Source organism: Ambystoma mexicanum, chromosome 2p (assembly GCF_040938575.1).
Source record: "Ambystoma mexicanum isolate Mex_15411 chromosome 2p, UKY_AmexF1_1, whole genome shotgun sequence".
Classification (NCBI taxonomy): Eukaryota; Metazoa; Chordata; class Amphibia; order Caudata; family Ambystomatidae; genus Ambystoma; species Ambystoma mexicanum.
Genome location: NC_090923.1, coordinates 1,039,250,106 through 1,039,276,961, shown reverse-complemented (window position 1 = coordinate 1,039,276,961; position 26,856 = coordinate 1,039,250,106). Strand labels below are relative to the sequence as shown.

Here is a 26,856-nt window from a genome sequence, read left to right as displayed (position 1 = left end):
ATAGCTTAATGCCTGGAGCCTTGTGGTCTGCACAATCGAAGAAAAAACCCAAAAATATCAAATCCAATTGGAAAAACCTATTGAAATCACCATTACCTCTTTAGCAAAAAGCAGCCAAAATAGCTAATAATGCCTTAAAAGATTTAGTGTCAAATTGTAATTGACTATGGTGCAAACAGCCAATTAAGAATGCAATATGTCCATAGTTGGTGAGCTGATTGCCATAGGAATGCTTCTCTATACAGCGCCGTCAAACTTAGAGTAGTTCCTCTCCAAAACCAAAAGGAAAAATCTTTGTCTCAGAAGCCCACAAATGCAATTTCAGAGACTTCAAAATCCAGGCAGAAAAAAAAGGGGGGATATTCCCTCCTCCCCTTTCTCTAGGGGTGCATGAAAGAGTGGTTCCAGTCTATCGGGGGTCCTTCAGCCTCCTCTGCCTCATCGAGATCCATCAGCTCTGTGAACACCTCTCCTTCTGAGCCTGCCCCCACCCCCACCAGCTCATTATAGCATCGGGGCGTTGTTAAGCCGTCTCCCACCCATTGGTAAATTGACAAATTATCTCTAAACCTCATCTGGTTTGGTAGTCCATTGTAAGGTTTATAGACCATAGTAGTCTTTAGGACATTGTTATTGTTTACGGGAACATTCAGTAATAATTACTAAAACAAACGGGACAATTGTAACACATCTCAAGCAATTGGAATACAGCCAGAAGTATTGTTATTGGAATGTATTTGTGTGTTCCCAGTGCTCCAGATAAGATTTGGAAGGGAGAGTATTTTACTCCCTATTTTTTAAAGTTGTGAGTAAAATAAAATTTTTTTGGGAGTCATTCCCAATGAGAGTATTTTATAAGCGAGTAAAATATTTTTACTGAAAAATTGAAATGTTTTTGTAATATTTATTTCTTTGCACATTAAAAGATGCATGTTTCTTTCTTCCAATCAGGCAGTTAAAATAGTAGTTTCTTCCTGTGGTACTAGGTGCATTACTGGTTCTAACATATCCATGAAGCTGTGAGGGTGAAAGCAGGGGCGCAAAATTCTACAGGTCTTTTTCCTGTTTTTTATTGTATTTTTACTCTCTATTTTTATTTCTTGGGAGTATTTGCCCATTTTTAGTGAGTAAAAGTGACCAATACACACCTTATCTGTAGGGCTGTGTGTTCCAAAACAGATTAGTCTTGCGCACAGCACAGGCATTCAAACTGAGCAAGAAAGTTTGTTTATAATTGTCACTATGTGCTCACTGCCTGAATATATTTCAATGCATTTCACTGTGTACTGCTGCACGACTTGAGATGTCACTCAAACATCAGGCCCTAAGCCTGGCTATAGCTGAAATTATGTAACACCTCCCTACTTCTTCCACTTTGGTGAACGTTTCCCTGCTGTGATGCTGGAAATGCATTGGAGGGACAGGGCCTCCCTGTCCTTGTCCTGTAGTCCTTTTTCATTTGTGTTCTGTATTGTTTTCTGCCCAGAGTCCATGTGGGTCTCCTGTCAGCGCAGCTCTTCCTGTTTTTGGTTTGGTGTACAGACCCATGGGATACCCTTATGGCACTCATGGGTGGGGGTACAACCCTGTGCCTCTACTGTATGTTTTTGGGCACCTGTGTGTGTGGCCCACAGAGCAGGGTATGGGCTGGTGGCAGCTCCATGCTGAATTTGACAGGTGCTTTGAGTATCCTCCGTTTTGGGATACCCAGGCCCTGCCATTGGAATGAGTTGATTCCTGATGGGAAACAAGATGGCCCCTGTGGCCTTTTGCTTTCTATTGCCTGTTACCTTGTTTTTCCCAACGTCCCGGGAAGCCCTGACTCTGTCCCTTCCCCCTGACTGGCTGTTGGGTGGAAGTTCCATATATGGTGGTGTTGTGAAATCCAGCCCAGACTGGCTGGAGCCTTCCCAGTGACTGTATGTTGTGGGTTACACCCTGTGGGTGGGACCTGGGTGAATGGAGTGTGTGACCAATATGCACTTTTTGTTGTGGATGTCTGGTTTCTAGTATCAAAGGCATGACTGAAACCGCCCTGCCCGAAACTGGTATTAATCCAGTGTGTAGTGTTGAATGGCTGGGTACTTGTCCCAATACACATTCATTGTTGTGAGTGTCTGAGAGGGAGGAGAATGGCCTGAATGCACAGTATGTCTGATTGGCTGGCTAACTGCTGGATGCCCTTCTGAGTGATTGGTTGCCTGAGTGTGACCCAGCAGAATGAATGAGAGATCAACTAGTATATCTGGGGGCCTCTCACTGCTAGAATTCGTTCAGAAGCTGAAGTTGAAACTGACACTTGATCTCGACAACCGAGCCTGAAGAAGAAGGTTGACTGCTGTCTCCCTTTGCCGAAATCTGAAAGCCGCCAAGCCGTCGAGACTGATCCAAGAGGTTGGGCGCCCTCCTCCCGTGCTCCGAGGGACCATCGAGCACCACTATCCTTCGCCGAAGCTCCCTGGAAGTCAGACCCTCGACAGGCTGCCGACCGGAGACTGGGACCGCCGAGGAGAACAAAGATAAGCACCAGACATTCCGTCAGCCGTCATCGACCAGGTTTCGCAGGTTTGTTATAACCGCTGGATGCTTGTCGAAGCAGTGTTGCCCAGAAGAGGGGACCGCTTGATGCCGTGCCATTGACGACCGGAGCCGCAACGCTCCTTTGCCTAAGACACTTGATTCACGGACGTGTTCATCCGCACCGCTGCCCGCCTTATCCCGCTGGGCAAGGCCAGGCCGTCGACACGCCGAGGAGCATTCACCGGTGGGTTTCCCGCCACCCAAAGACTGTAAAGACGCCGGAAGACTCGACGCCCTTGCTGGGCCACAGTTCTTCACAAATTCTTTGCGTTCCTGACCTATCAAGATCGAAGTGCCCTGAACGCCTCTTCCTTGCAGGACATCTTCGATTCGGCGTCGACTAGCACCGCTGGGACCGAAGTTGCCGCCTTGACGCCGAGTTCACTTTCTTCGAGGGATCTCGACGATCTGTGGCTCCTGCTTTAAAGGGAGCCGCTCAAGAAGGATTTGTCGACGACTCGTCATCGAACTCTGCTATTCCAGGTAGATTGGGATGGTAGAAACATTATAGAAGGAAATAAGACTTTATTGAACAATATATGGACTGGGCTTGTAGTGTATCTTTCTTTTACAGGTTGCTCAGGTGGGGGGGAAGCTCCAAACAGAACTGTGTCTAGGTAATAGGGCCAGTATTCTGCCCATTGTTTTAACCCACTGCTTTCCTCCTATGTCTATTGTGGGTTACCTTTATTAATTGATTTGTGTGACATTTGACCAGAGTACAGCTGATGCACCTTAATGAAATCTGATAATTGTGGTACCACTTAGAACTGTGTATATTTGCCATTGTAGATTTGCTGAGCACAAAGTGAGTTATTGTGATTGTGTATATAACCTTAATTATATAAAGACTGTGTTTTAACTAATACAGTGTGTGGACATTCCTTTGTGGGTGCTTGGGGATTATACTGTACTTAAGAACCAGCCTACATCGCCTCCTGAGAAGCTAGGCCTTGATTGCTCGTCCATTGCTACCAAATAGAGAATCTTGGCTGGGGTCCTCTGTGCCTCACCTCTACCATATAGAGAGCAGGAGTACAGACAACCTCCTCCAGTCTTTACACCTGCCATCCCTTCTCTCACGTCTTCATCTCCATTTTACCTCAATATCACTTACCTGATGGCCATTTTCAGACCCAATGTCGATAGACGGCACATGCTTTTACATCCTGGCTGCGAGCAGGTGACTTCGGTGCCATGAAGTGATCTGGTGCTAGTAAAATAAAATATTTGGACACGTAAGCACATCATGTACAATTGCTCTGATTTGTAATTATTGCAAATTCTATTACGGTTAATTATGTCCTTGCAAATTCTTTAAAATCCTGTAGGTTGAGAATTGTTTTTCATACCCACGGCAACAGATGACGAATGTATTTCCGCTGGGGTAGCAGGAGCTAGTACATAGCCTGAATTTGTGCATGAGATCCAATAGATTTTGTATCCATTATGTTTTAGTTTATGCTTCAAATGTTCCTTAAATGTGTCCTTTGACACTTACACTTCACATCTGTCCTTTCATCATTGTTTTTCGATTTGGAGTATTTTCTTTTTGTTCTGCTGCAGAGTGTATGATGGTATATGCATGACCATCATGCATCCACTCTCCTCCTCAACGTGCATGTTAATTCTGATGTTAAACGGATTCTTTGTTCTATGCCCTATGCCCTTTTTTCACATAGTAGAAGCAGGCAGGTTCGATAGGAGTCTGTTATATATGCCTTCTGCAATAGTTAATTGTGGTAGGAATGTACACCCTTTTCCAACATGTAGCGTAAAAGAAAGGCTGTAAGGCAACTTACTCACTTGCACAGAGGGGATGTTTTGAACGTAACTGCAAAAGTGGTTCCCTTCTTGCTCTTCAAATTAAAATAAATTACATCCACAGATTTAATATCATGTAGGTAAGTTTGTGCAGTGCCAGTTGGCCTGTGAACTAGAAAATAGCTTCTTATTGGTTAGAAGCTAACCAGGATCCATGAGGCTGAGGCTGAAGTAGGAGCTAGCGAAGTGGCTTCATGATGTGTCGCGCTGCATTATTCCTAGTTCTGCCTGAGGTCCACACTGCAAATCCCCTGCCTCCTGTTGCCCATCCATTGTTGATAATCGTGCCTGTCGTTATTGCTGTTTTTATTTTTTTATTTATTGCTTTACATTTTGCAAGAAACTTATTACTATGTCATAGTTACCTAAAAAAAAAAATACAATTAAAAAAGAAAAATATAAATGCAATCAGTTAACATGCATACAAAATATGAAGTTGTGTTTTTACTTTCAAATACATATTAATTAAATTCCTAGCCGAAATATCTTGATCTACTTCGGTGTAGTAAAGTTGCAAGGATTAAAACCTATTGTCCTTACATCCAAAATTGCTCCATTTTAACATTATTCTGATTTTGAATAAACGGACCAATAATTGACTTTAAATCTAGATTTGGGCATAAAAATAGGGATGTTTCAAACTGCCACTTTGGGGTGCGGTAGGGGGGGTCTAACCTCTTTGATTTTGAACGAAAAATGCTCAAATGTGTTACCAGGTGGTTGGCTGATATCTGAATTTTATAATATTTAAATACTTTATACAATTCCAAACCCAGCTAGCTGACAAAACAGCCCATTCCCACACCGTCAGTACTAATTGTATCTGCACATTGCTTAAGAGCTTATGTTCTGTTAAGTCCTCCATAAACCCCTATGGAGGACATTGATTCACTTGGATGTACTTTGTAATATCGTATCCCAAAATACCAAATTACAAAATCACTGAGCCCATTAGCCCGCATTTTGAAAATTTGGTCTTTTGGGATTTTGGCCTTTTGTCCCCCGCACTGCCTACAATGTAGGAGGGGGACACTCCCAACCCCTGCACCCCTATTTGGTATTATGGGCTTAGATCTTATCTACTATGCCAAATGCGCTCTAAGTAAACGTGCATTCGGCATTTTAGATACAATAAGAATAACAATCTTTTTGTGTAATCCCGATATCTGTTTAAATACCAACTGCTAAACTGAAATTGCCGGTTACCTAAAGAGCTCTATTACAAGCCCAAGTCTTCCAATGGTCAAGTTCGATTCTGTGTTAATAGCTGCACCCAAGGTAGATTGATTGAAGGAAGACCCACTAAACTCCTTTCCACTTAGCAGACCCACCTTCTCTGAGGAAAACCTTTTTAGTTTAAGGGATGTTACCATTCCATAGTGCCAAAGGGCACACCTGGCCCTAGGCTGGTAGGGTTGACTGCACAGTAGAGGCTCCAGCTATTGAACTGTGTCTCACTGATTTATTGAGACACTGTTGGGCACAGAAAAGTAACAGAGTGCTACTAAGCCTGGAAAGTCTAACTGGGAGCCTGACAGCAATCTGGGGAATGAGTGGGTCGGGTGGTGTTGGGTGCTGTGCGTGGCTTTAACAGATATCGAAACATAAATGCCTTTATACACATTACCAAGTCACACCCTGTTTTCAAAGCCTGCTAAAAATATATGCTCCCTATGGTTCCAGAAATAACACTTTTCATGTCGTCACCTTCCCCGATAACCCAGCCCAGTGGCGTTTAATGGAAATTGGATGATGGACCAGCATTTTATAGACAGAAGAACCTTAGAACAGTTTTTAAAGACTGAGAGCTATGCATATATTGCGTGATTACATCATAACAAAACCTCGCCTCACTCCCCAGTCAGCGCATCCGTTCATCATGGCTACAACCCCATTCTTGCCGTGACTTTAGACCCCAAACTGCCGGGGATCTGCTCAGAAGGGAGGCCCTTTTTTGGAGGGTCAGGCTAACAATTTACACGCCTTGTTTCCATCAAATCTGCACCAGCCGCTTCGCTGTTTAGTGTCCCTGCCTGTAATAGACAGACTGGTGACCAGTTACTTCGGTTTCGGGTGAACGGTAGTACATTGGATCGTGTTTTCATTCTATTTAAAAACAAACGCCTTTGTGTTTCAATAATTACGTGAATGTCCTAACGGCCAAAACTAAAAATAGGGAGTATAAATAATACAATAAAAAAAAATTGTCATTTTACCGACTTGAGTTTATTCCAAATAATTATTTTAGAAAAAACTAATTGAGGAAAACAATGAGGGCCTGATTCATGGAACGTTTTCCTATGGGATTGCGCCATTATAAAACACTTCCATGAATCAGGCCCTATATATATTTATATATATTTGTGGCAGGTGGGTCCCTAAAGGCCCCCGCACCCCCCCAATATGTTTCGATGAGCTTTTGCAATGTAATTTAGTCGAAAACAATTACATCATAAAAGCTCTTGGGAGTAAAACGCCGCGATACCAAAAAACTGGAAACCCCGGAACCCCCCCCCCCCCCCCCCAATTCTTACACATCTTCAAGGATTCTGTATGTTAGGATCAGTGGTAAAAGAGGAGTAATGCTGCGGGAAGCAGCTCTAAAGTTGCCGCCTGATAAGGACCTTTAATCTAAGAATGCATCTTTTTATTCACATGGATTACTAACTGCAAAGAAATAAAGATTATAAAAAGGTCTTTTAGAGTTGCAGAATATTTTTACTCGTCAAAAAAAAAGAAATTGCCATGGGTAATAAAAAATAATCACACTTGAAAATGGGGTCTATGCCTCAGTTTCAAAACTGGTTGGTAGCACTGAAGTCTTTTTTTTTTAATTTTTATTATTATTTTTTTTTTATTTGCAACTGTTCCATCAGTTTTCCCTATATCTGTCAAGGTACGTATTACACCAAGCACGTTCTAGGATGGCCTTCTACTGTACTCTAGGGGTAAACCTATGAAGTTACAAGCTATTAGCCAGTCTTAAACTCATTTATCCCCACCCCCTCAGTACAGCACATGCCCACAGCACACCATTATTTTACTCGCCCAGTGGCGTACGCGCAAATGTAGATGCCTGCTTTGCCCGTCATGTTAGAAGTTTAATCTCCCAGGTTGCAAAATGTGATCATTATTTTTTAATTTTTTTTTTTATTCAAGTATGAAATTCCCCATAATTCACATAAAGCTGCTTTCAGACTTCCTCGCTGCAGAAAACCTGTAGTTTGGGGATAATTCCGCTTGAGCCATTTTAAGGGCAGACACTCCTTTGCCACCTTTCTCTCCCAAAAGAAAAACAATAATGGATGCCAGAATCTCTGTTCGTGCCCTCCCTGCAATCACAACCCCGTGCTTTATATGCTGCCCCACAGCAATCATGATATACATGGGTACTCTCATCCAGTCCCCCAACCCTCTTCAGACTTACTGGGATCAGAATAAGTGGCATTTCAAGTTTATCTCACTGCGCCATCTTCTGAAAAATCGTGGCAATCAAATTTATCAATGCGCATTTCAACATTAAGCATTGCACATGATCGATGTATTCCCTCACAGAAGGGTTAGAATGATATAGGAGTTGTGCTTTAGTAAACGGACAAACTGGCAGATTCTGAAAAATGAGTGCAAATGAAAAAAGCACAGAGGATTTACGATTCACACATTTAGAGGCCCTTTGGCGGTTTGAGTACAGCTTTGTTGGTGCAAGTGAAGAGGTGCACTTGCGAATTTCATCACTTGCAACAATTATTTTGAGAATCTGGCCCACTGTGTGTAGTACAGTGAACACAGAAAGCGTTATAGGATTAGTTGATCAGAACTTACTTTTGAACAACATCGAGGAATTCGGTTTAGATCTTCAGCAGCGCAACTTCCTGCCATATTTTGTAAGACATAGACACAGACTTATTTGAATCAAGCTGCTAAGTGGGCCCAGCCGCCGCCCCATGTTAGAGGTTGCCTTTGACACAGTTTACAAACTTGTAATAAAGACCTCCAAAATCTTTCATCTGCATAATTTTCATTAATGTAATGCGAGTCTACAGATGTTTTGTAAATTAAGTGCAAGTGCGTTAATGCGCGTTTCATGCTTGTGGGCAATTTCTGAGGAATATGGGCAATTGTGAAAGATACAAAATTCGTTTTCAAGCTGTACAATGGCTGGGTCTCTGTTACATCCATTTTATGGGATGGAAATTAAGCTGAACACTATTATTCACATAGTCATCAGCGTGGGTTCTAGTGGTTTGACTGGCGCACCTCACTTGGAATACGTTTCACTTAAATTGGGGACTTGCCCAGCGTCCACTCACATCATTTTTCAAGCAACTACCCTGGTATAGTCACTTGCCATTCTCATGCACCCAGTAAAACATTTCTTACTCACCGAGAGTTAATTATCGGTACGCAATGGCTAGTGGCGAGTGTGTGTGTGTCTGTGTCTGTCTACGATAATCGGCCCAGCATGATATTATTGCATCTAAGTAACATTACGGATTTTGATGTCTCGGTGTTCTTAACCTAAATTTAGAAACCTTTGTGAAGGTCACTTCATCTTTTTGAGTGCTGGGTGCAGCCCAACCAGATCCCTGAGTGACCTTGTGAGCAGCAAACCTACAGAGGCTGCTGTGCAGGTTGTGCTCATTGCAGCTGCCCCTTATTTTTTGATCTTACGGATTGCTTTGATGATAATGAAAAAAATGAGACGATAATGCCATTTAAGTTTGAAGAAATTAAGAAAATCGGTCTGCCTCATATATCGCGGTTTGCTTTACTGTCTAAAAGTGCTGCAAAATGACCTGTTGAACAACTCAAATGTGGTAGTTGTAGAGTAAAATTTAATTGAAACGTTGTGCTTGGTTTTCAAGTAGAAACATGGTCTGCTTTTCCTGAAAAGTATGTGAAGAAACAGCATGCTGATCTTCTTCTTTTGCCTGTTTGTCACCTGCAGTCCTGACCTCTCCATGCCTGTAGGGCCAGAGAGTAAAGAAGCTGAGGAGATGGAGGCTGACGGGGACTCCACTGCCGAGATGAATGGGGACGACGATGAGAGCGAGGAAGACCACACTGGCAGCCAGTCTGATACTGAGGAGGAGAGCTCGGGTGAGTGCCATCAATGTATACATCTCACCCAATTAAAAGTGGAGGCTGGGTGTTAACTGTTTTGCAGATGTGGGTTCTTAAAATATACACACATCAACAGCACATTACTGCGCAGCATGCCGCTTTTCTTTTTTTCCAGTGGACTATATCGTGCGTGCGCACAGATTTTTGTCTCTCTGGCCAGTGAGTAGACCTGTCCTTCTGATATATATATCTTTTTTTTATTTATTTTTTTTGTTTCTTTTTTTGTTTTTTCCTCGTCGGTTATTCCCCTGCTACTGCCCCAAAAACCCAATTTCTTTTAATAACCTGCCTCTTTACTTGGCTGAAACCTATCTGTTTTCTTGTGCCCTTTTCATATTTCATTCCCCTCACTCTTCTCTAGCTATTCCATCTTTTTTTTGCTTCCCTTTTTCCTCCCAGTTTACACGCTTATATCTACACTCTTCTTCTCCACATCCAACAAATGTTCATTGGTGCACACACATTCTTTTCAATATAAACATGAATTTGCCTGCGTCTTTCCCAAGCAATCACTTGTAGTAACCTCTGTGCTTTCTGAGCAGAACATGTACAACAACAAAGGTGCACTGGTTACCCCTCCCTGCGTCCACTTGAACACCAACAGTTATACTTAGTGAATTTATAATGTTTTACTGTACAATGACGAGCACATTCATTCTAAAAGACAATGTATTTGGTATTTTATCAGGCAAATAAAAACAAGTTCTTTTGGTTATCAAATATTAGTCAAGGACATATTGTTCAATTTCTTATGATCAAAAAGAATTTCTTTTAAGTGGGGTTAGTACGTGACTTGTGTTCTTGTATGACATGGATAGTAATTTATTGAATTTGTCATACACCTTATTCCTCAAAGACACCTTTTGTTTTCAAATGGTGACATTAAGAGACAAAATCATCAAGTCAGACTCCATTCCATTTGATGGAGACCTTTAAGGTATGGCCTCCGACACAATAAGACACTTGATTCAGGTTTTATGGATGGTCTACATATGTTTCAGTCTCTAGGTCAATAAAATTGTTAAAAAAACGTCCCCATACTCTTCTACCCGTCGGTGAATATCGAGGAAACCTGCCGTCGAAAACTCCACAACGTACTTTGGGCCTTGGAAGGCCTCGGCCCTGTACATGTAGTGAGAGTGGGGGGTGGTCATACAAGCTTTCCCACATTTATTGCCTACATATACCCGTCCGCTGCCAATTTGACATATGGAGAGTACTCCTTTCAAATTCTGCCCTAAGTATAACAGGAAGTTCCCCAGGGTAGCTAAGCACCATAAGTGCAATCTGTGTCTCCCACGAGCCCATCCTGAGGCTACCTGTCGAGCTTGCAAGCTCTTCAAGCCGAAAACACTTAGGACCGCTCCACTAAACGCTGGGCCCACTACGCCAGGCAACTAGAGGCCATGGACGCCGAATTACATTTAGCGATGGCAGCAACACCGCCGTATCGGACGGCGAGGGCAGAGGGGTGACTTTAGACGCCCACGCGCAAGCCCCTGACCCCGGAGGACTGGCCAGAGGCCCAGTTATGCCGCCGGGTGTTGTCCCCATAAGTGCGACACACAGTACTTCCACTAAACAAATCAGCCCCGGCCGTGAATCGACACGTGTATCGATCGATCGGCAACAGAAGAAACAGAGGGAGCGCTCCAACGATTGTGTCCTCTGGGTGTTCCCATTCACCTCATGACAAAGACCAACCGTCTGTGGTTGGAAAAGGTGTCACACTCCCAATAGTCCCAGAGGCCCGATCGTCAGAAGATGATTCCGACCTCTATCCTCAGGAAAGGCGCATAGCGTCTACTCCCGAGATTCCACCTCCTTCCTCCAAGACCACCTCCAAATCTCGTACCACCTCCGAATCTCGACGCAAGACGTCGGATCCCTCGGAAACACCTAAAAGCACTGGGAAACATTCCTCTAGTTATGGGAAGGGGGATAAACAACAGAAAAAATCTTCAGAACACCATGTTCATAAGGAAAAATAAAAGGCCTCTAAATCGGTAGGAAAGTCCAAGGTCCATGACGCTCCCACTAAAAGTAAAATCATCCGTCCCTCCCACTTCTCAAGATATGGGCATGGAGGAGGAAACAGAAGATGTTGTGGTTATCCCTAGCTCCAGAGAATGGAATTCAGCTGATATAGATTAGGGTTATGAGAAGAATGTCTATGAAAAAGACCCTAATTATTTTCATAGTTATGCCAACACACCAGATACCTCTGCCCCTTCGGGGGTCCAAGGCCTCTCAACCCCCTGCTAAAAGACTCCGCTCTGATGCCCCGGCGCAGGGCTTGGTAACAGATCCTTTAGTCATTGAGCCTTACCATCCCGAGTCATATTGTGAGGAAACAGAACCACAAATGCTGGGTGACCAGACAGGGGTCTCTTATTACAGGGATGACGAGGACCGGGAGGAGGATGATCTTGACCTTGACTCCCCAATTCCTAAAGACCCCCCCAGTGAATGACTCACCGGTAGATAATCAACCACTCCTCAACGAGGTACTGGCTAAGGCAGCAGCCCATTTTCATATTGACACACAAGGTGTCCAAGAGGACAGGGGTTTTCTGCAAGAGATCCTAGGTGACAAAAGAGCCATTACTCAGGCTATCCCTTCTTCTGAAGCACCTCCTGATAAAGAGAGCAAAAGGCTATATGCTCTGGGCAGGAAAGTTGCCTCCACTTCCGCATATCGGGCATGAATTGCTAACAGTGCCATTCTTTTGGCAAGCTACAATTGCCATCAGTGGGAAGAAGTAGCTGCTTTAGTATCCTCTGCACCTGAACCACTGAAGAGCCAGTTGGCTCAGCTGGCAGCAGATGGCAGGTCCGTATCAGGATGCGTACTGAAAACAAACTTTGATGCAGCAAGTAATGCTGGAAGATGAATCGCCCAAGGCACTGTAATAAAGCGTCACGCTTGGTTAAGACAGTCAGGGTTCAAACCCGAAACCCAAGCTACTCTTATAGACATGCCGGTAGAGCCGAATGTACTATTCGGCAAGGCAGTGGATGAAGCCTTAAAAACAGCTAAGGACGAGTACGAGACCCTAAAATCTCCCGGACAACTCACGAATAAGCCCTCAAGACAGAGGGAAAACACTAATTTTCGTCGCTTTCGGGGACAAAGCTCCCAGAGGGGTTCAAACTATCAAAATCAAGGAACCTCATGGGGCAACAATCAGTTCCAATCATCGCAGGGCTTCCCCGGAGGGCAGCGCCGAGGCCGCGCCAGGGGTAGAGTCAGCCCTGCCAGAGGTGGTACGCCACCCAGTAAACTGACATTCCGCTTCGGGTCCCCTCCCATGCATCCCCAGTAGGTGGGGCGCATTTCCACCTTCACCCACGAATGGGAGGGGATCACTTCGGATAGATGGGTGCTGTCCACAGTGTGCGCAGGATACTGTATAGAACTAATAGGGCGCCTCCACGACCATCCTTCTAACAATGCGCCCAGTATTAGATTTGCATCCTGCAAACAAGTATGTCCAGCCAGAAAAATTCTGCATGACTGCACTACAAGAGGTAATACCCCTACTAAAAAGAGAGGGATTACATGGCAAAATTGGATATGAAAGATGCCTATTTTCATATTTCAATGTTCCCAGCGCACAGAATATTCTTGCATTTTCAAAATAGACAACCAGCACTACCAGTTCAAGGTGCTGCCCTTCGGAATAGCCTCACCTCGCCTCCAAGGGTATTCACCAAGGTACTGGCGGTGGTGGTGTCATGATGCCTACCCCCGGGCATCCAGACCAAGTCCATCAACCCCGAAAGCAGGCATCATGTTACCCAGAGAAAGCCCAGCAACCCCTGTTAGGGGCTATATGGGTACAATCCTGGCGTCTGTGGCGCCAGGCTCATATGGGGGCAACAGTCCTGGCGCCATAGGCGCCAGGCTCATATGCTAAAACTTACCTGATGCAGAACTTGCTGCAAGAGATCCAAGCCCATGTGAGGCTTGGAAGGGACTACTTTACCTAGGGACTATTTTGTTACTCGGTTGTGGTTGTGGAGGAATACTTACCTGGGACTACTTTGGAGGCTATTTAAACCACGCCCGAAGAGCAGCACACGCTTCGCGTTATTCTGCATCCTGCAGCGTAACGCTCACCGTGCCTGCAGTCGGCATCCAGCCTCTTGCCATGCCTGCCTCGAGTCCAGAGCGCCTAGAAAGAAGGGAAAGAAGAAGAAAGGTTAGAACAAGAACATTATTGGGTTTCTTACCCGATTCCGGATTCATCGCACCTTTGAACCAGAAAACGACTTTATTTTAAACACGTCGCATCACCACCACCAGCAGCAGCGCAGCGCCTTACTCACCGTCCCTCGCAGCATCTCTATGATCCGGCGCTGTCTCCATCATTATGTTGCCGCATTCCAGCACCTAAGGGGGACAAGAAAACAACATGAGCCGAGGGAACAAACAAGGACAATCTCTTGCCACCATATACTTACCTGATTTTACCGCCGGAGGTATTATTCACCAGCACGCCAAATCTTCTTACGCCGCACCTGTAAGAAAAGAGAAAGCAGCGAGTTAAACCTTGGCATCATTTAACGGACAGTGTCGGATAGCACATACTCTTACCTGAACACGTTCAGCTGCCACAGGACTATCTTCTTTTGGGTCTAAGCTGCAAGATAAACGAAGGAATTGGACAAGAGTGATTATTCAGACATTTTTGAACTCTTAAGAACTATAGATTTACGGTCCTTCGCCAGGAGGTTTGGAGCCAAGATTTGTCTAGAACTCTTCCAATATTCTCAAGCCAGTGAAGTAACTGGCCATCAACGCGCCCCTGCGTTCCTCGCAGGATGGAGAGCTCATCATTCAAAACTATAAGGTGAGCCTTGTGAACGGGAATATCAGAGGTGATAAATGGGGACGCAATGAGGGGCTATTACTCAAATCCACGGGTGGCTAATTCCCTTTCTCCGCCTTTAGGAGACTAGTTCTACGGGTCAAGCAGACGAAGCTAGGTGGGCCAGTCCAGTCAGTCATCTCGGCACTACGCATCACGTTGGTGGAGACTGTGGCTGTCCAGTTCCGCCCGACACCCCTGTGGGAACCAGGTGAGCGTAACAGGTGGCGGCGCACCTACGCAGGGAGGCAATCCCAGTGTACCCTTCGGAATCCCCCTTAATTTGCAGACTAAACATCCAAAGAACAATCAACCTCCTCTTCCAATTGGGCTTCTCAATCAACGACAAAAAATCAAGCCTGGTGCCAAGCACCTCCAAAATAGTTCATAGGAGCTGTCCTAAACACCCAAGAGGGGTTGGCCTTTCCATCAGAGGAAAGAATTCTGCAAATTCCTCAATATCAGGCCTGTCGCCAGATAATTGTGCGCAAAGCGATGCGTTTGCTAGGCATGATGGCATTTTGCATTTACGTGGATCCTGACGCCTGCGCATGCGACCCATGCAGGAATGGTTGGCGAAACAGTGGTCTCAAGCAAGTTGTCAGTGGGACGATCTAGTGGTCGTTTTGCCAAAGCTAGTACAGAGTTTCGCTGGTGGACAAGAGAGAATCTTACGAAGGAGAAACCCTTCTACAATCCAGAGATACAAGCCGTTGTCACAACAGGCGCCTCCCTAGCAGGGTGGGGAGCCCACTACCTTCACCATACAGCTCAGGGTCTCTGGTCTCACACAGTGGCTCAGAACCACATCAATCTGCTAGAACCTCTGGCAGTCTTCAGAGCACTTTGGGCATTTGAACCCCTCCTACCCAACGAGTCAGTTCAGATCCTAACAGACAGCACGACTGCAGTGTTTTACCTAAACAAACAAGGGGGCACTAGTTCGCCAAATCTGTCCAAGCCTGCCCAGAAAATCTGGAAATGGGCACTCAAATGGAAGATTTTCCTGTCATCCCAGCATGTTCCAGGGGATCTCAACTCGCTAGCAGATGCTCTGAGCAGGGATCCCCTCCCAGAAGAACACGAGTGGAGACTACACGAAGAAGTCGTAGGAGCCTCTTCTCTCAGTGGGGTTTCCCCACTATACACCACAAGCGAAAACAGGCGATACCCAGACTTCGCGTCCAGGTTCCCCCAGCCAGGCTCCAAGGGGAACACCCTATGGATGAATTGTGACCGATGACACTCATCCTGTTTGCTCCTATGTGGGAAAGACAACCATGGTATCAACACCTACGCAAACTGGCGGTGTGCCACCCCATCAAACTCCTGTGTTGGTACAACCTACTCTCCCAGCACAAGGGACTAACAGTGCATCCTCAGCCCAACTCAATGAACTTGGCAGCATGGCTCCTGAAGTCCGAGTTTGGTCATTTACCCCAGAGATGTATGGATATCTTGAAAGAGTCAAGAAAACCTGACATAAGGCACTGTTACTATGACAAATGGAGACGATTCATTATTTGGTGCCAGAATAAGCAAATCAACCCAGTTGATTGTACTCCTTTTAATGTTGTCACCTACATGCTCCACCTATTGGATGCAGGGTTAGTGTTTAACTCGCTTAAAGTGCACCTGGCAGCTTTATCAGCCTACACCACTTCCCATAACAAGGTGTCATGGTGGAAAGTGCCAGTTGTCAAAGCATTTATGGAAGGGGTAAAGAGACTCCACCCTCCAATTTCTAACCCACCACCAGGTTGGGACCTTAATGTGGTACTTGCTAAGCTCATGGGACCTCCCTTTGAGCTCATGCACAAATCTAGTCTCAAACACCTGACTTGTAAAAATGCCTTCTTGGTAGCCATCACCTCCATAAGAAGGGTTCGTGAAATTCAAGCTCTGTCAGTGCAGGATCCTTTCTTTACTATTCATGGATAAACTGGTTTTACGCGCTCACCCTAGGTTCTCGCCTAAGTTTATTTCCAAATTCCATGTTAACCAGTCTATTGAGCTACCGGCTGCCTTCCAAGACCTCTGCTGAGGTGAAACTCCACACACTAGATGTGAGGAGGACGGTCCTCTACTATGTAGACAAGACCAGTCCGCTAAGAAAAACAGATCAGCTGTTCATCTCCATAGCTTCAGGCAGAGAGGGAGATCGTGACTCTAAGAATGCCATCTCTAAGTGGATAGTCAGATGTATCCAACTGTGCTATTCCCTTTCAGATAAAACCCTACCTTTTACGCCAAGGGCCCACTCTACAAGAGGTACTGGAGCCACTCTGGCTTTCATTGCAAATGTACCCCTTGACAGCATTGGCAAAGCAGCTACATGGAGCTCTATTCACACCTTTACTCGGCACTACTGCAGGCAGTTCTAAGACACTTGTTCGCTCATGAACCTTCTCACATCCCACCTCCTTCTAACACTGCTCGCTAATCTATGCACAGCATGTGATCTAAGCAGATTCCACAAGCCTCAGAAGGGGTACATTACTCACCGTAATCATATTTCTGATGCTTGCATCTGCTTAGATTCACATGCGCCCGCCCTTCCTCCCCTCTGAGAGAAGGCGCATGGATGCTTGTAGTCTTATCTATCTTGTCTGCTTGGATACTCTGTACTCCAGCTACTCCTCATGCTACCTCATGTCAGAAAAAGTACAACCTGAGGGTCCTACATGCGTGAGGGATCATGGGTACAGGGGAAGTCACGTGTAGTTATGGTTAAATTGCTAATCCCATAGGAAGAGCACTTTTTGGGCGGCTTATAACCTCGCTCTGCCTGGACGAATTCTCACCAAACTTTGCAATAAAAGTATATGGCCCACTCTGAATTTATTTGCAAAGTTTGGTCCGGGGGGGCAAAGTTATACGGGGGGGGGGTCCCAAAATTTCTTTTTTTCCCCATAGACTGAATGGGGAAAAAACTTTGCTTACGCCTACAGCCCAAACCGCTGGACAGATTTTCACCAAATTTGCGGCAGGAGCAGCGGCTTGGTCCCGAAAGCGTGCTTTTGTAAATTTGGTGAAAATCCGTCAAGTCGTTTTTTAAAAAAATGACCAAAAAGTAGGTCACAAATAATTTGTGATATCTATGTCCGGTCCGCGGACACACTTCCCTGTTCGCTCCGTGGACAGTGTCCTGATTGGCTAATCGGCTTGCGTCATGTCCGCGGACATGCAACGTGTTTGCTGATTGGATGGTGAGGAGCGTGAAGTGCGTCAGATTTTTGAAAACGCCTGCCATCTTGGATTCATGTACAACGGCCGATGTCCGCTGACATCGCGGTAAAAACATATGAAAAAACACAGCATTCCACTTGTCAAATTTATCAAATAATCTCTGGGGAGGTGAGTGGTGATGATGGGATGGGATGGGATGTGGCTGCAAGAAGCAAAAAAAGTTGGTGTTTTTTGCTGTGAAAGTCCGCAGACAGTCCTGTGAAAGTTCGCGAACACCTTTAGCATTACAGGGTTGGTGAAATGCAGTTCTTGGATGGCTTATAACTTTGGCGCCACTTAATGGAACTGCGTGAAATGTTGCATGCATATCCCTGGGCTGATTCTGAGTGAGTATGCCAAGTTTGGTGGTATTCTGTCATGAGGGGGCAAAATTAATGGGGTGGGTCCCAAAATAATATAAAGGCTTGTAAATGAGATGCCATTTGACGAATCTACACTTCATTTGGAAAACTGATAATAGATCAAGATATACATGTTTTTGCGAAGTTTGGTGGGATTCTGTTGAGAGGGAGCAACATTAGAGTGGGGGTCCCAAAATATTGTAAAGGCTTATAAATGTGGTGCCATTTGACGAATCTACACAAAGGTTTGCAAAAAGATTATAGATCTAGATTTAGATGTTTTCGTAAAGTCTGAATGGATTTTGTCAAGTGGGGGCTAGGTTATATGACGCTTGTATGTGCATACATTTGACACTTTTGAAAAAATAAAACGTGGGTGGATTTCCAGAAAACTTGCGAAAGGAGCATTGACAAGGACCTACAAGCATGGTTTTATGAATGTGCCAGTGTTTTATTATTTGACAAGTGTCATGATGTAGCTACAAAAAATCGAGGTATACCTTTAGTGACTGAGGGGTAACCTGTGGCCATGGGCAGTGGCCAGATTGTCAGGGTCGTGGAATAAGGTAATGATCCGGACAATCTGGCTACTGGTCATGCCCACAAGGGACAAAACATAGGATTAAAGTGGCCATGTCCACCTGGGACTGACTTTGTGGTAAAGTTATTCGATATTAGGATAGATTTGAAAGGGAAGAAAAATGGGCTTGTGGTAATATGGTCATAGGGTTCTCTTTTTGCCTTCTGCAGGCTGCTATGGAAAGCGAAGAAGGGCCCTGTATGGAACCCTCACCTTCCCTTTCCATGGTGGCCATCCTGGAAAAGGATTTTCCTTCCTACACCGGGATGCCGCAGGTGTCCTGGTGTTGGAAGAAAAATCCTGTTTTTTTTTAGCACCCCGCTTCCCGCTTTGGGAACCTAGGGTGCTAATGGCCTTCATCCCCCATTTCAGGGGCTGGAATCGCTTGGGCTGATAACCCATTTCAGGGGCTGATAACCCATTTCAGGGGGTTATCGCTTGGGCTGATAACCTGGGCTTCTGGGCCGGTATCCACTGTTCCAGTCCCTGGAACAGAGGATGAACACCACAATATTCCCATTAGCATAACACAAAATGCAAATAGAAATGTTGGAAAATCTTATTTAGTCTATGTACTTTACTGAGAAATATAAAGTAGATGGAGTCTATACATTTTTTTTTTTAGTTATATTTTTTTAACTATGAAAGGTGGTTCCTAAAGGAATATGTCGTTTGTTGTTTTTGGATGTATTTTTTTGTTTTTGGCAGGAGAGCTGAGAACGAAAGGTGGGGAGGAAATGAGAGGAAGAGCATGTCCTGGGTGTTATTCTTAGTGCACGGTGGAGGCGTGAGTTATGGCTGCTTAGCTTACCATAACTGGCGAATTTCAGGGGTTTTTCGGTTTTACTTGGAACCATAACGTTCGTTTTAACAAAGTTTTTTCAGTGTATATATATATATATATATATATATATATATATATATAATATAGTTTTTTTTTTATATAGTTGCTGCACCATAGTTAAGGAACATGATGAGTACCATAGGACATCCCAAAAATTATTTGCTAATAAATTTTGACTCGTACAATGGTATTGGCTGAAATTTGCACCCGTAGAATTATGCGCACGGGCCACTCTAGACTGAAGCCACCAACCTAGACTGGGAATTTTGGGAAAGATCTGATAAAAAAAAGTTATTAAGAAAACTAACTCCCTTTCGGCCTAGTCCCCATTTTCTTCCCCATAGACAAAAAAGGGCAATTTTTGCCAGACTGCACGGTTTATAGTCAAAAAACCGAATAAAAAAATCTCGAAAAAAAATCTCTAATTTTTTTTTAATACGTTTTTATTTCGAAATGGGGGGTTCCCCCCAACCCCTCTTTTTCATTTTTTTTAATTTTACCCTTTTTTTTTTATACTTACCTGAACCCACAAATACATATAAATAAAGAAATAAATAAATAATTCGAGATTTTTTTTTTTCGAGATTTTTTTTTTTCGAGATTTTTAATTCGAGATTTTTTTTCTCGGTTTTTTGACCGACCACCAGACTGCACAGTGAAAATCGCTGGATGGAACTGGACCAGGTACGAAACAACTTTGGCACAAGTTCCCTGGGGGAGGGGGGTGCAGGGGTTTTTGGGGGGAGTCTGGGGTTATTTTGTCCAGTACTTATATTGTGACAGAGAAGTGGGTGCCGCCTCTTCCCAAAGTTATAGAGATGGCTCCCATGGTGCTTTGCAGCAGAGAGACTTTTCAAAAAAGAAAAATCCACCAATTATTATTTTCTTTTTTTTTTTCCATACAAGAGATATTCGTGAATATTTGGGGTTATATTAGGGGTTCTCTGAGAATGAAACGTTGATACAAATGCCATTTGGGAGAGGAAAGAGGATGAAATGGCATCAGGCTAGAGGTGGGGAGTTGGGGAGAGGAAGGGGTCTGGGGACCAAGATCAGAGCTCAAACGTGTTTGCATATTCAAGTTTATTTTTTGCCATATCCAAGGTTATTTTTCATATTTCGGGATATTTTGTTCATATTCAGGGATGTTTTTGAAAGTGCGCCATACATGTAATAACTTCAGATAATTCGGAAATATTTGTTATTTGTAGTTCATTGCCTATAGAACCACATTTAATTGAAAGTTTTTTTAAAAAGAGCCTTAAATTAGATTAATTTGGAATTTTACAGTGTGGTGTGGGGTAACCTATTGGGGTAACATGTCAAGGGGTGCAATATGGCCCTGGCCAGTGAGCATGAAGACTGAGTTCACTGGCCAGGGTCAAAAGCCCTGGCTAGTGGGCCCGACAGACATGTACAGACAGTACATGTCTGTCGGGCCCACTAGCCTGGGGGACCAAAAGAAGCATATTGGGGGGGGGCATGTACCGTATCAACAGCCGAAGACCAGTGCCATGGCTAGCAACCCGGTAGTGTTTTAAAATTTAGAGTGAGTACGGCCTAAGGCCGTGCTCACTGGCCAGGGCCAAAGGCCTTGGCTAGTGGGCCAGAGAGGCATGTATAGTGGCCACCTAGTGGATCCAAAATAAACATATTGGGGGAACATGTACAGTGGACACAGCCGAAGTACATGGCCAGTGGCCTGTACAAAAGAAACAAAAAATAGTATAACAAAACCCTTAAAATTCACAGAAAAAACCTTAGTTAAGGTGCAGTTAAGTTGTGCAGATTTAATGCAACAAATCCCTTCAAATTTAGCAGATTTTGCAAGTCATGCTTAACTCTGCACTTTCCAGTTGCAAAGCCCATGAGCACACACATTTCAGAATTCACAATGGCATTATGGGGGACATCAACGGGAGCGCTCCGAGTTAAGCTGGTCATGAGTTCCCACATTCACTGAAATTCAAGGCTTTTCAGTGAATATATCAACTTTTAGAGCTAATATCACTTACTAGTAGTCAGCTGGTAAGTAATGAAATGTTGGAAATAGATAGAATAATCACAACCCAGTTCCCTTTGTCTTATGAAGTCCATCCCTAACATCTACTATGGTATCTCTAGGGAAGATGTTTTGGAATTGATGCAGTGGGCTGTGGTGGCAATTGAAAAGTTCTGTAAGCAATGTATTTACTTCAAATAAGTCAAGCACCTCCACTATCCTGTTACAAAGGTAACTCCTAGGACAGGAGCCTTAATTCGGGTTGGCGACCAACGTCCAGGCTAGAGGAAGTTTAGAGACAAGGGCTCTCCACCTAATCTTACCCTACGGGAGGTTGGGTGAAGGACAGAAGGCAGAGGGAGGGGACCGGTATGTTTGCTTACCCTCCTGACTCTGATTCTCCCAGCGGATCCACAAAGAGACTCTTCCCCATCATAACACCAGCCCTCCACCCAGCTGCGACCTCCTGTCTGCTAAACTCTCGCTATCCACCACTACCACCTTACACCTATCGACCACCCAGTCCTACCCTATCCTTCGAAGAGGACCTCCTAACACCAGACTCTTCTAGGCGATTTCACCCTTGGCTTTAATGACACTCCAGATAAGGATGCTATCTCCCAAGCCATGCCTTAAGCGCTTTTGGCCTCCCTCAATGCATGTTAGCACCTACTCGCATCATAGGGCGCACAATAGACTGGCTTGCAGACCTAAACTGTGACATTTCGATCCTATACATTATAAACTGCCTTTTGGCCAGATCACCACATCATCTCCCTCTCCATCCCCACCACAAAATGCCCCACCAGCACCACTGTCACCTTGCTCTCTGCCTCATCTCGCTGCTCCCGTAATCTCACCAAAGATAGTCTTCTCCTATTGCTCGTAGACCACCAGCATGCTTTAGATCGCTCAAACAACCCTACCATGCTTGGTAAATCTACTTGCCCTCTAAAACCTTGCAAAGCTAAATCCTCCACACACAAACTTGTGGTTTACCCCAGACCTCCAGGCCATACAATCCAGAAAGTGAGCCACGGAGGCAGTATGGTGGAGAGCCCCTTCTCGCACCACAAACAACATTTTACCTCCATCGCTAAAGAGACTAAGCAGGCAAAACACAATGCCAAAGCCTCCACCTAAAACATCAGAATCACTAATGCAAAATCAGACACACGTGAGCTCTTTGTAATCCTGCGCAAACATGAGTCTCCTACCACACCACCTCCCAATTTCACTGAAGACGACGTCTGGTGCGTTGGTACAAGATGCACTCTCCTCACTACAGGAAACCATCCATCTAAAATAGGCTGCCATCCGAAACAATCCCCAGCACCCAGACCATCCCCTACAACAACCCTCACTGAACACCCCACCACCCCTGCTTCAACTTCCACCCTTTATCTGTTCGACCCCCTAACCCCACACCCCCCCAACCATACCTACCAACTACCGTCCTATTGTCCTAAAAAAAATGTGGATCAAGCAGCCTACCTCAAGACCCAAAACTATCTGGAACAAAATCAAATCATTGGCCTCCACCATCGGGCTTCCGCCCAGGCTACAGTACCGAATTGGCCTTGCTGGACCTCAAAAATCAACTCTGACATCGGAGACTCAGACAAGCTGGCCCTCGTACTCGACCTCGCCGTTGCTTTCGACCTCGTTGACCACCAAACCCTCTGCCACAATCTGACTGCTGCTGCCAATTTCTCCCCAAAGGCAACTAAATGGATTACCTCCTTCCTTGCTGACAGAACCACTTGAGTCTTTGCTGGTGAATCTGCAGCCTCCCCGACCCAAGTCTCCTGCGGCGTCCGGCATGGTTCCTGCACCGCCTCCACACTTTACAATATTTACGCAAAGCCTCTCTTTGATCACTTGGACACTCTTGGCATTACATACACTACATAGACAACACGCAAATCCTCCTTCCCCTCACAGGAGACTACCTACCGGACACCACCACACTTCACGCCATTTACGAGATAATCCAGGCCTGGACGGCCTCCCCTCTGCTCTGCCTGATGAATGATGAAAAAACAGAAATCCTACTGGTCGGTACCCAAGCCCTACTTAACAAACTAGACCCAGCCTACTGGTCCTTTGTGATAGATGCATTCAGTTTTGGTCTCGCCAGCAGCAAAAACATTGGGAATATACCTTGACGCCACCCTCGACAAGACGCGACAAGTAAGCAATATTGCATCTTCCGCCGCCCTCCCTATAAAACACTTAAGTGCCAACAGACACTTTCTCTCCATTGACAACAGCCTTACCATCCCACGAGTTATCATAGGGTCCAAATTAGACTTTCTGATGTTTGTCAATATGCTTAGAATCACATGCTGTGCATAGTCTGACATCCAGTGGTAACCGCGGAGTGTTGCTTCTTGTCTTTCGAGAATCGAAAGGGGACGTCGACATGGGCGTGCCTGCCTGTAACGCTATCCCTACGTGACGTGTGGTGTACCCAAGATCCCTCACGCGTCGAGGTCCCTCAGATTGTTTTTTTCCATCCAGATAACTGGTCGCCCTTATGCGGAGTTCGTAAAGAACATTGCTATTGTCCAACGACGTTTGGTCGAATTATTTGTCTCAATGGCTGTTCCAGTTCGTGGCTGGGCCTTCCTCCGTCTATACAGTAGGGAGAGTGGGGTCGGGTGGACATTTCTTTTCAAACTGAAAATGCCTTTCCCTTTCTTCCCTCTTTCCCAGTTGGTGTGAGTCACTCTGTGTAACCTCCGCTATGGAGAGACTCCATTTAGATTTTGCCCTATTTGTAAGAGCAAATTTCCATGGAAGGATAAACACAGACGGTGTAACCGGTGCTTGCCACTCGATTTATAAAGAGCAAGGGTGTGCAGCCTTTAGGCTCCTCCGCTCCAAGACTTTGAAGGAGGGTAGAGTAAAACGGTGGGCGGCCAACGGTATGTTCAAGGCCGGGACTTCTCCCACTGCCGCTACCATCGAATGTGACAACGGCGAGAGTGACTATCGGGCCTCCGAACCGGAAGTTGTTGACCTTTCTATGGGGAAGTCACACCCTGGCCACAAAGACAGACAAGTGCATGACACTAAGCACACAACCTTTAGCCTTACTTCGACTATGTCGAAAAAGACTTAGGCGCCAACGGGTGCACCGGTAATTCCGGTGATACCTACCGATTGCCGAGATCGGCAGCCCTCCCGCAGCCGCATGCGCGCCTTGCGACTGGGCAATCCAAGGCAAAGGGCGCTACCCCAAAAACACATAGTTCCATCGACACGCATCACAAGAAAGCGTACGGCGACGACCGACAAGGCCTTACCACTGCCGAAAGTTACGCCACTGCCGGAAAAGGTGACCGATGGGGGCAAGGCCCTGATTCCGCCAAAACGGACTCCCTTACAATCGTCAGATATACCTACGCGCGTCCCGACTGGTGAGGCCGTCGAGGTTAGCCTGGCAAGAATTGTGGCCGCTGATTCCCAAAAACAGCAGGCTAGGGACTCTCTCCGAAAGACCCAAAGATCCGCTGAGATCTAAGGATAGCGTTCAGAAGTAGAGAGAAGGGCTCAGGGATACCCCACCTTCATCGTTCCTGCCAGAGGACTTCTCTGAAGGAGAGGAAGGACTTTCTTCGACGTTAAGGCACAGATCTCTACGTTTTACAACGGAATAGAGTGCTAGGGAAACTTTTTTGATGGAAGACTATGAGAGAGAAACACCTTTCCACCCCTATACCGTTCTAGGTCGTCAGTCTGGACTAGGGGAAAGTTTGAGGACTGCATGGAAAGGTTGGACAAGTTTGTTTCACGTGCAGAACAACCTACACCAAGAAGGCCAAGGGAGGAAAGCCCTGATAACCCTAGATCTAAATTCCCAAGGCTTTTTGACCCCTCTTTAGAAGAGGACATATATAATTATGACCTTACTGAAGAAGACATTCTACCAGTTAAGTTACAGGAGAATCCTTTCTATAACGAGTAGCAACATGAGCCCATTGGTGATGAGAAGATGAACCTATTGAAGGCTGAGGGGAGGACCCAGATGTGGGTGACCCTCAACCATGGCAGTCCCCAGAGCCACAAGACCCAGACCCAGATATTCTGGCTTTGGACTCTCCTCGGAACAGCCCTGCAAGAAATCCCTCTCCTATTGATGATCAACTAACATTTAATGTAATGTTACGTAAAGCAGCTGATCACTTTAAAATTGCCACTGAAGAGGCAGCACTGAAGCCGACTTCGTTGAGGATATACTCAAAAAGAAGCCGCCAACCAGCCAAGCCATCCCTCTCCTCAATTCGATTAGGAAACGCCTGGCTCCATCTTTGTCTACAACGGCTCTTACAAGAGGTGTAAACTCAAGAATAGAATAACTCTTCTGCCTTTCTCCATCAGACCCTCTATATATTAGGTCATTCCACCCCAGATTCTTTGGTAGTCACTACCACAAGAAAAAGAGCAGGGGTTCCTTTATCAACAGACGAGGCTCCCGCCGACAAAGAAGGGGAAAAGGCTTTATTCCCTGTGTAAGAGTGTTACCAGAGCGGCAGCATACACCACTCTTTTGGCCAGTTACGCAGATGCGCAATGGTCTTCAATACAAGGCCTACAAGAGGCTCCAGAACATCTACGGACCCGCCTACTTACCACAGTCTCTGAAGGTAGGCAAGTTAACCAGAGCATTTTAAAGAACACTTTGGATTCTGCCGAGACAGCCAGCCGAGCCCTCCCTCTGGGCATTCACCTCAAAAGACACACGTGACTTCGAAATTCAGGGTTTAAACCTGAAACGCAAGTGTCTTTTATAAACAAACCTGTGGAGGAATCCAACTTGTTTGGAAAGGCGGTCGATGAGGCCTCGGAAACCGTGAAAAAAGACCATGAAACCCTAAAGTGTTTGGACCAAATTACTCAGAGACCTTCCACAAGGCGAGGATTTGGAAACGGAAGGTTTTTTTTGTGGCCAACGCTCCACTCATCAACAATACCCTTCAGGAAACTGGAACTCTCCATAAGGGACCAATACTTGCAATACCCCGTACCCTGAAAGGGGACCGTGACGTGGTAAGGGAAGAGGCAGGAACCCGATCCCCAGAGGTTCTCCTGCCTCAGGCTCCAAATGACTCGAAGATTCGGGTCCCCTCCCATGCCTCTCCGGTCGGGGGCCGGCTGACATCATTCCTGAAAGAATGGGAGGGAATAACCACGGACCAGTGGGTACTAAAAACCATAGCCCACGGGTACTGTGTAGAATTCAACCAATCCCCAAAATACAGACCTCCACGTCAACGAAGACTAACACCAGAACATCTTCGCATACTTCAAGAAGTCGAGATACTGGAACAAAAAGGAGCCATAGAGATTGTACTTCTATCACAGGTAAAGGAGGGTATTTATTCAGTGTACTTCCTTGTACCCTAAAAGGATCTAACCATGCGTCCAAGTTT

The 26,856-nt window shown here is 45.3% G+C and overlaps 1 protein-coding gene across 4 annotated transcripts in view; it reads left to right on the top strand.

Moving 5' to 3' along the window:
• BRMS1 (BRMS1 transcriptional repressor and anoikis regulator) overlaps positions 1-26,856 on the top strand; it is a 458,387-nt gene that overhangs the window by 42,316 nt on the left and 389,215 nt on the right. For all 4 annotated transcript variants that reach the window (XM_069644906.1, XM_069644908.1, XM_069644907.1 and 1 more), the window contains exon 2: positions 9,353-9,504. In XM_069644906.1, coding sequence (XP_069501007.1) covers positions 9,366-9,504 — 139 coding nt within the window. In that variant the 5' untranslated portion in view covers positions 9,353-9,365. The remainder of the gene's footprint in view (positions 1-9,352; positions 9,505-26,856) is intronic.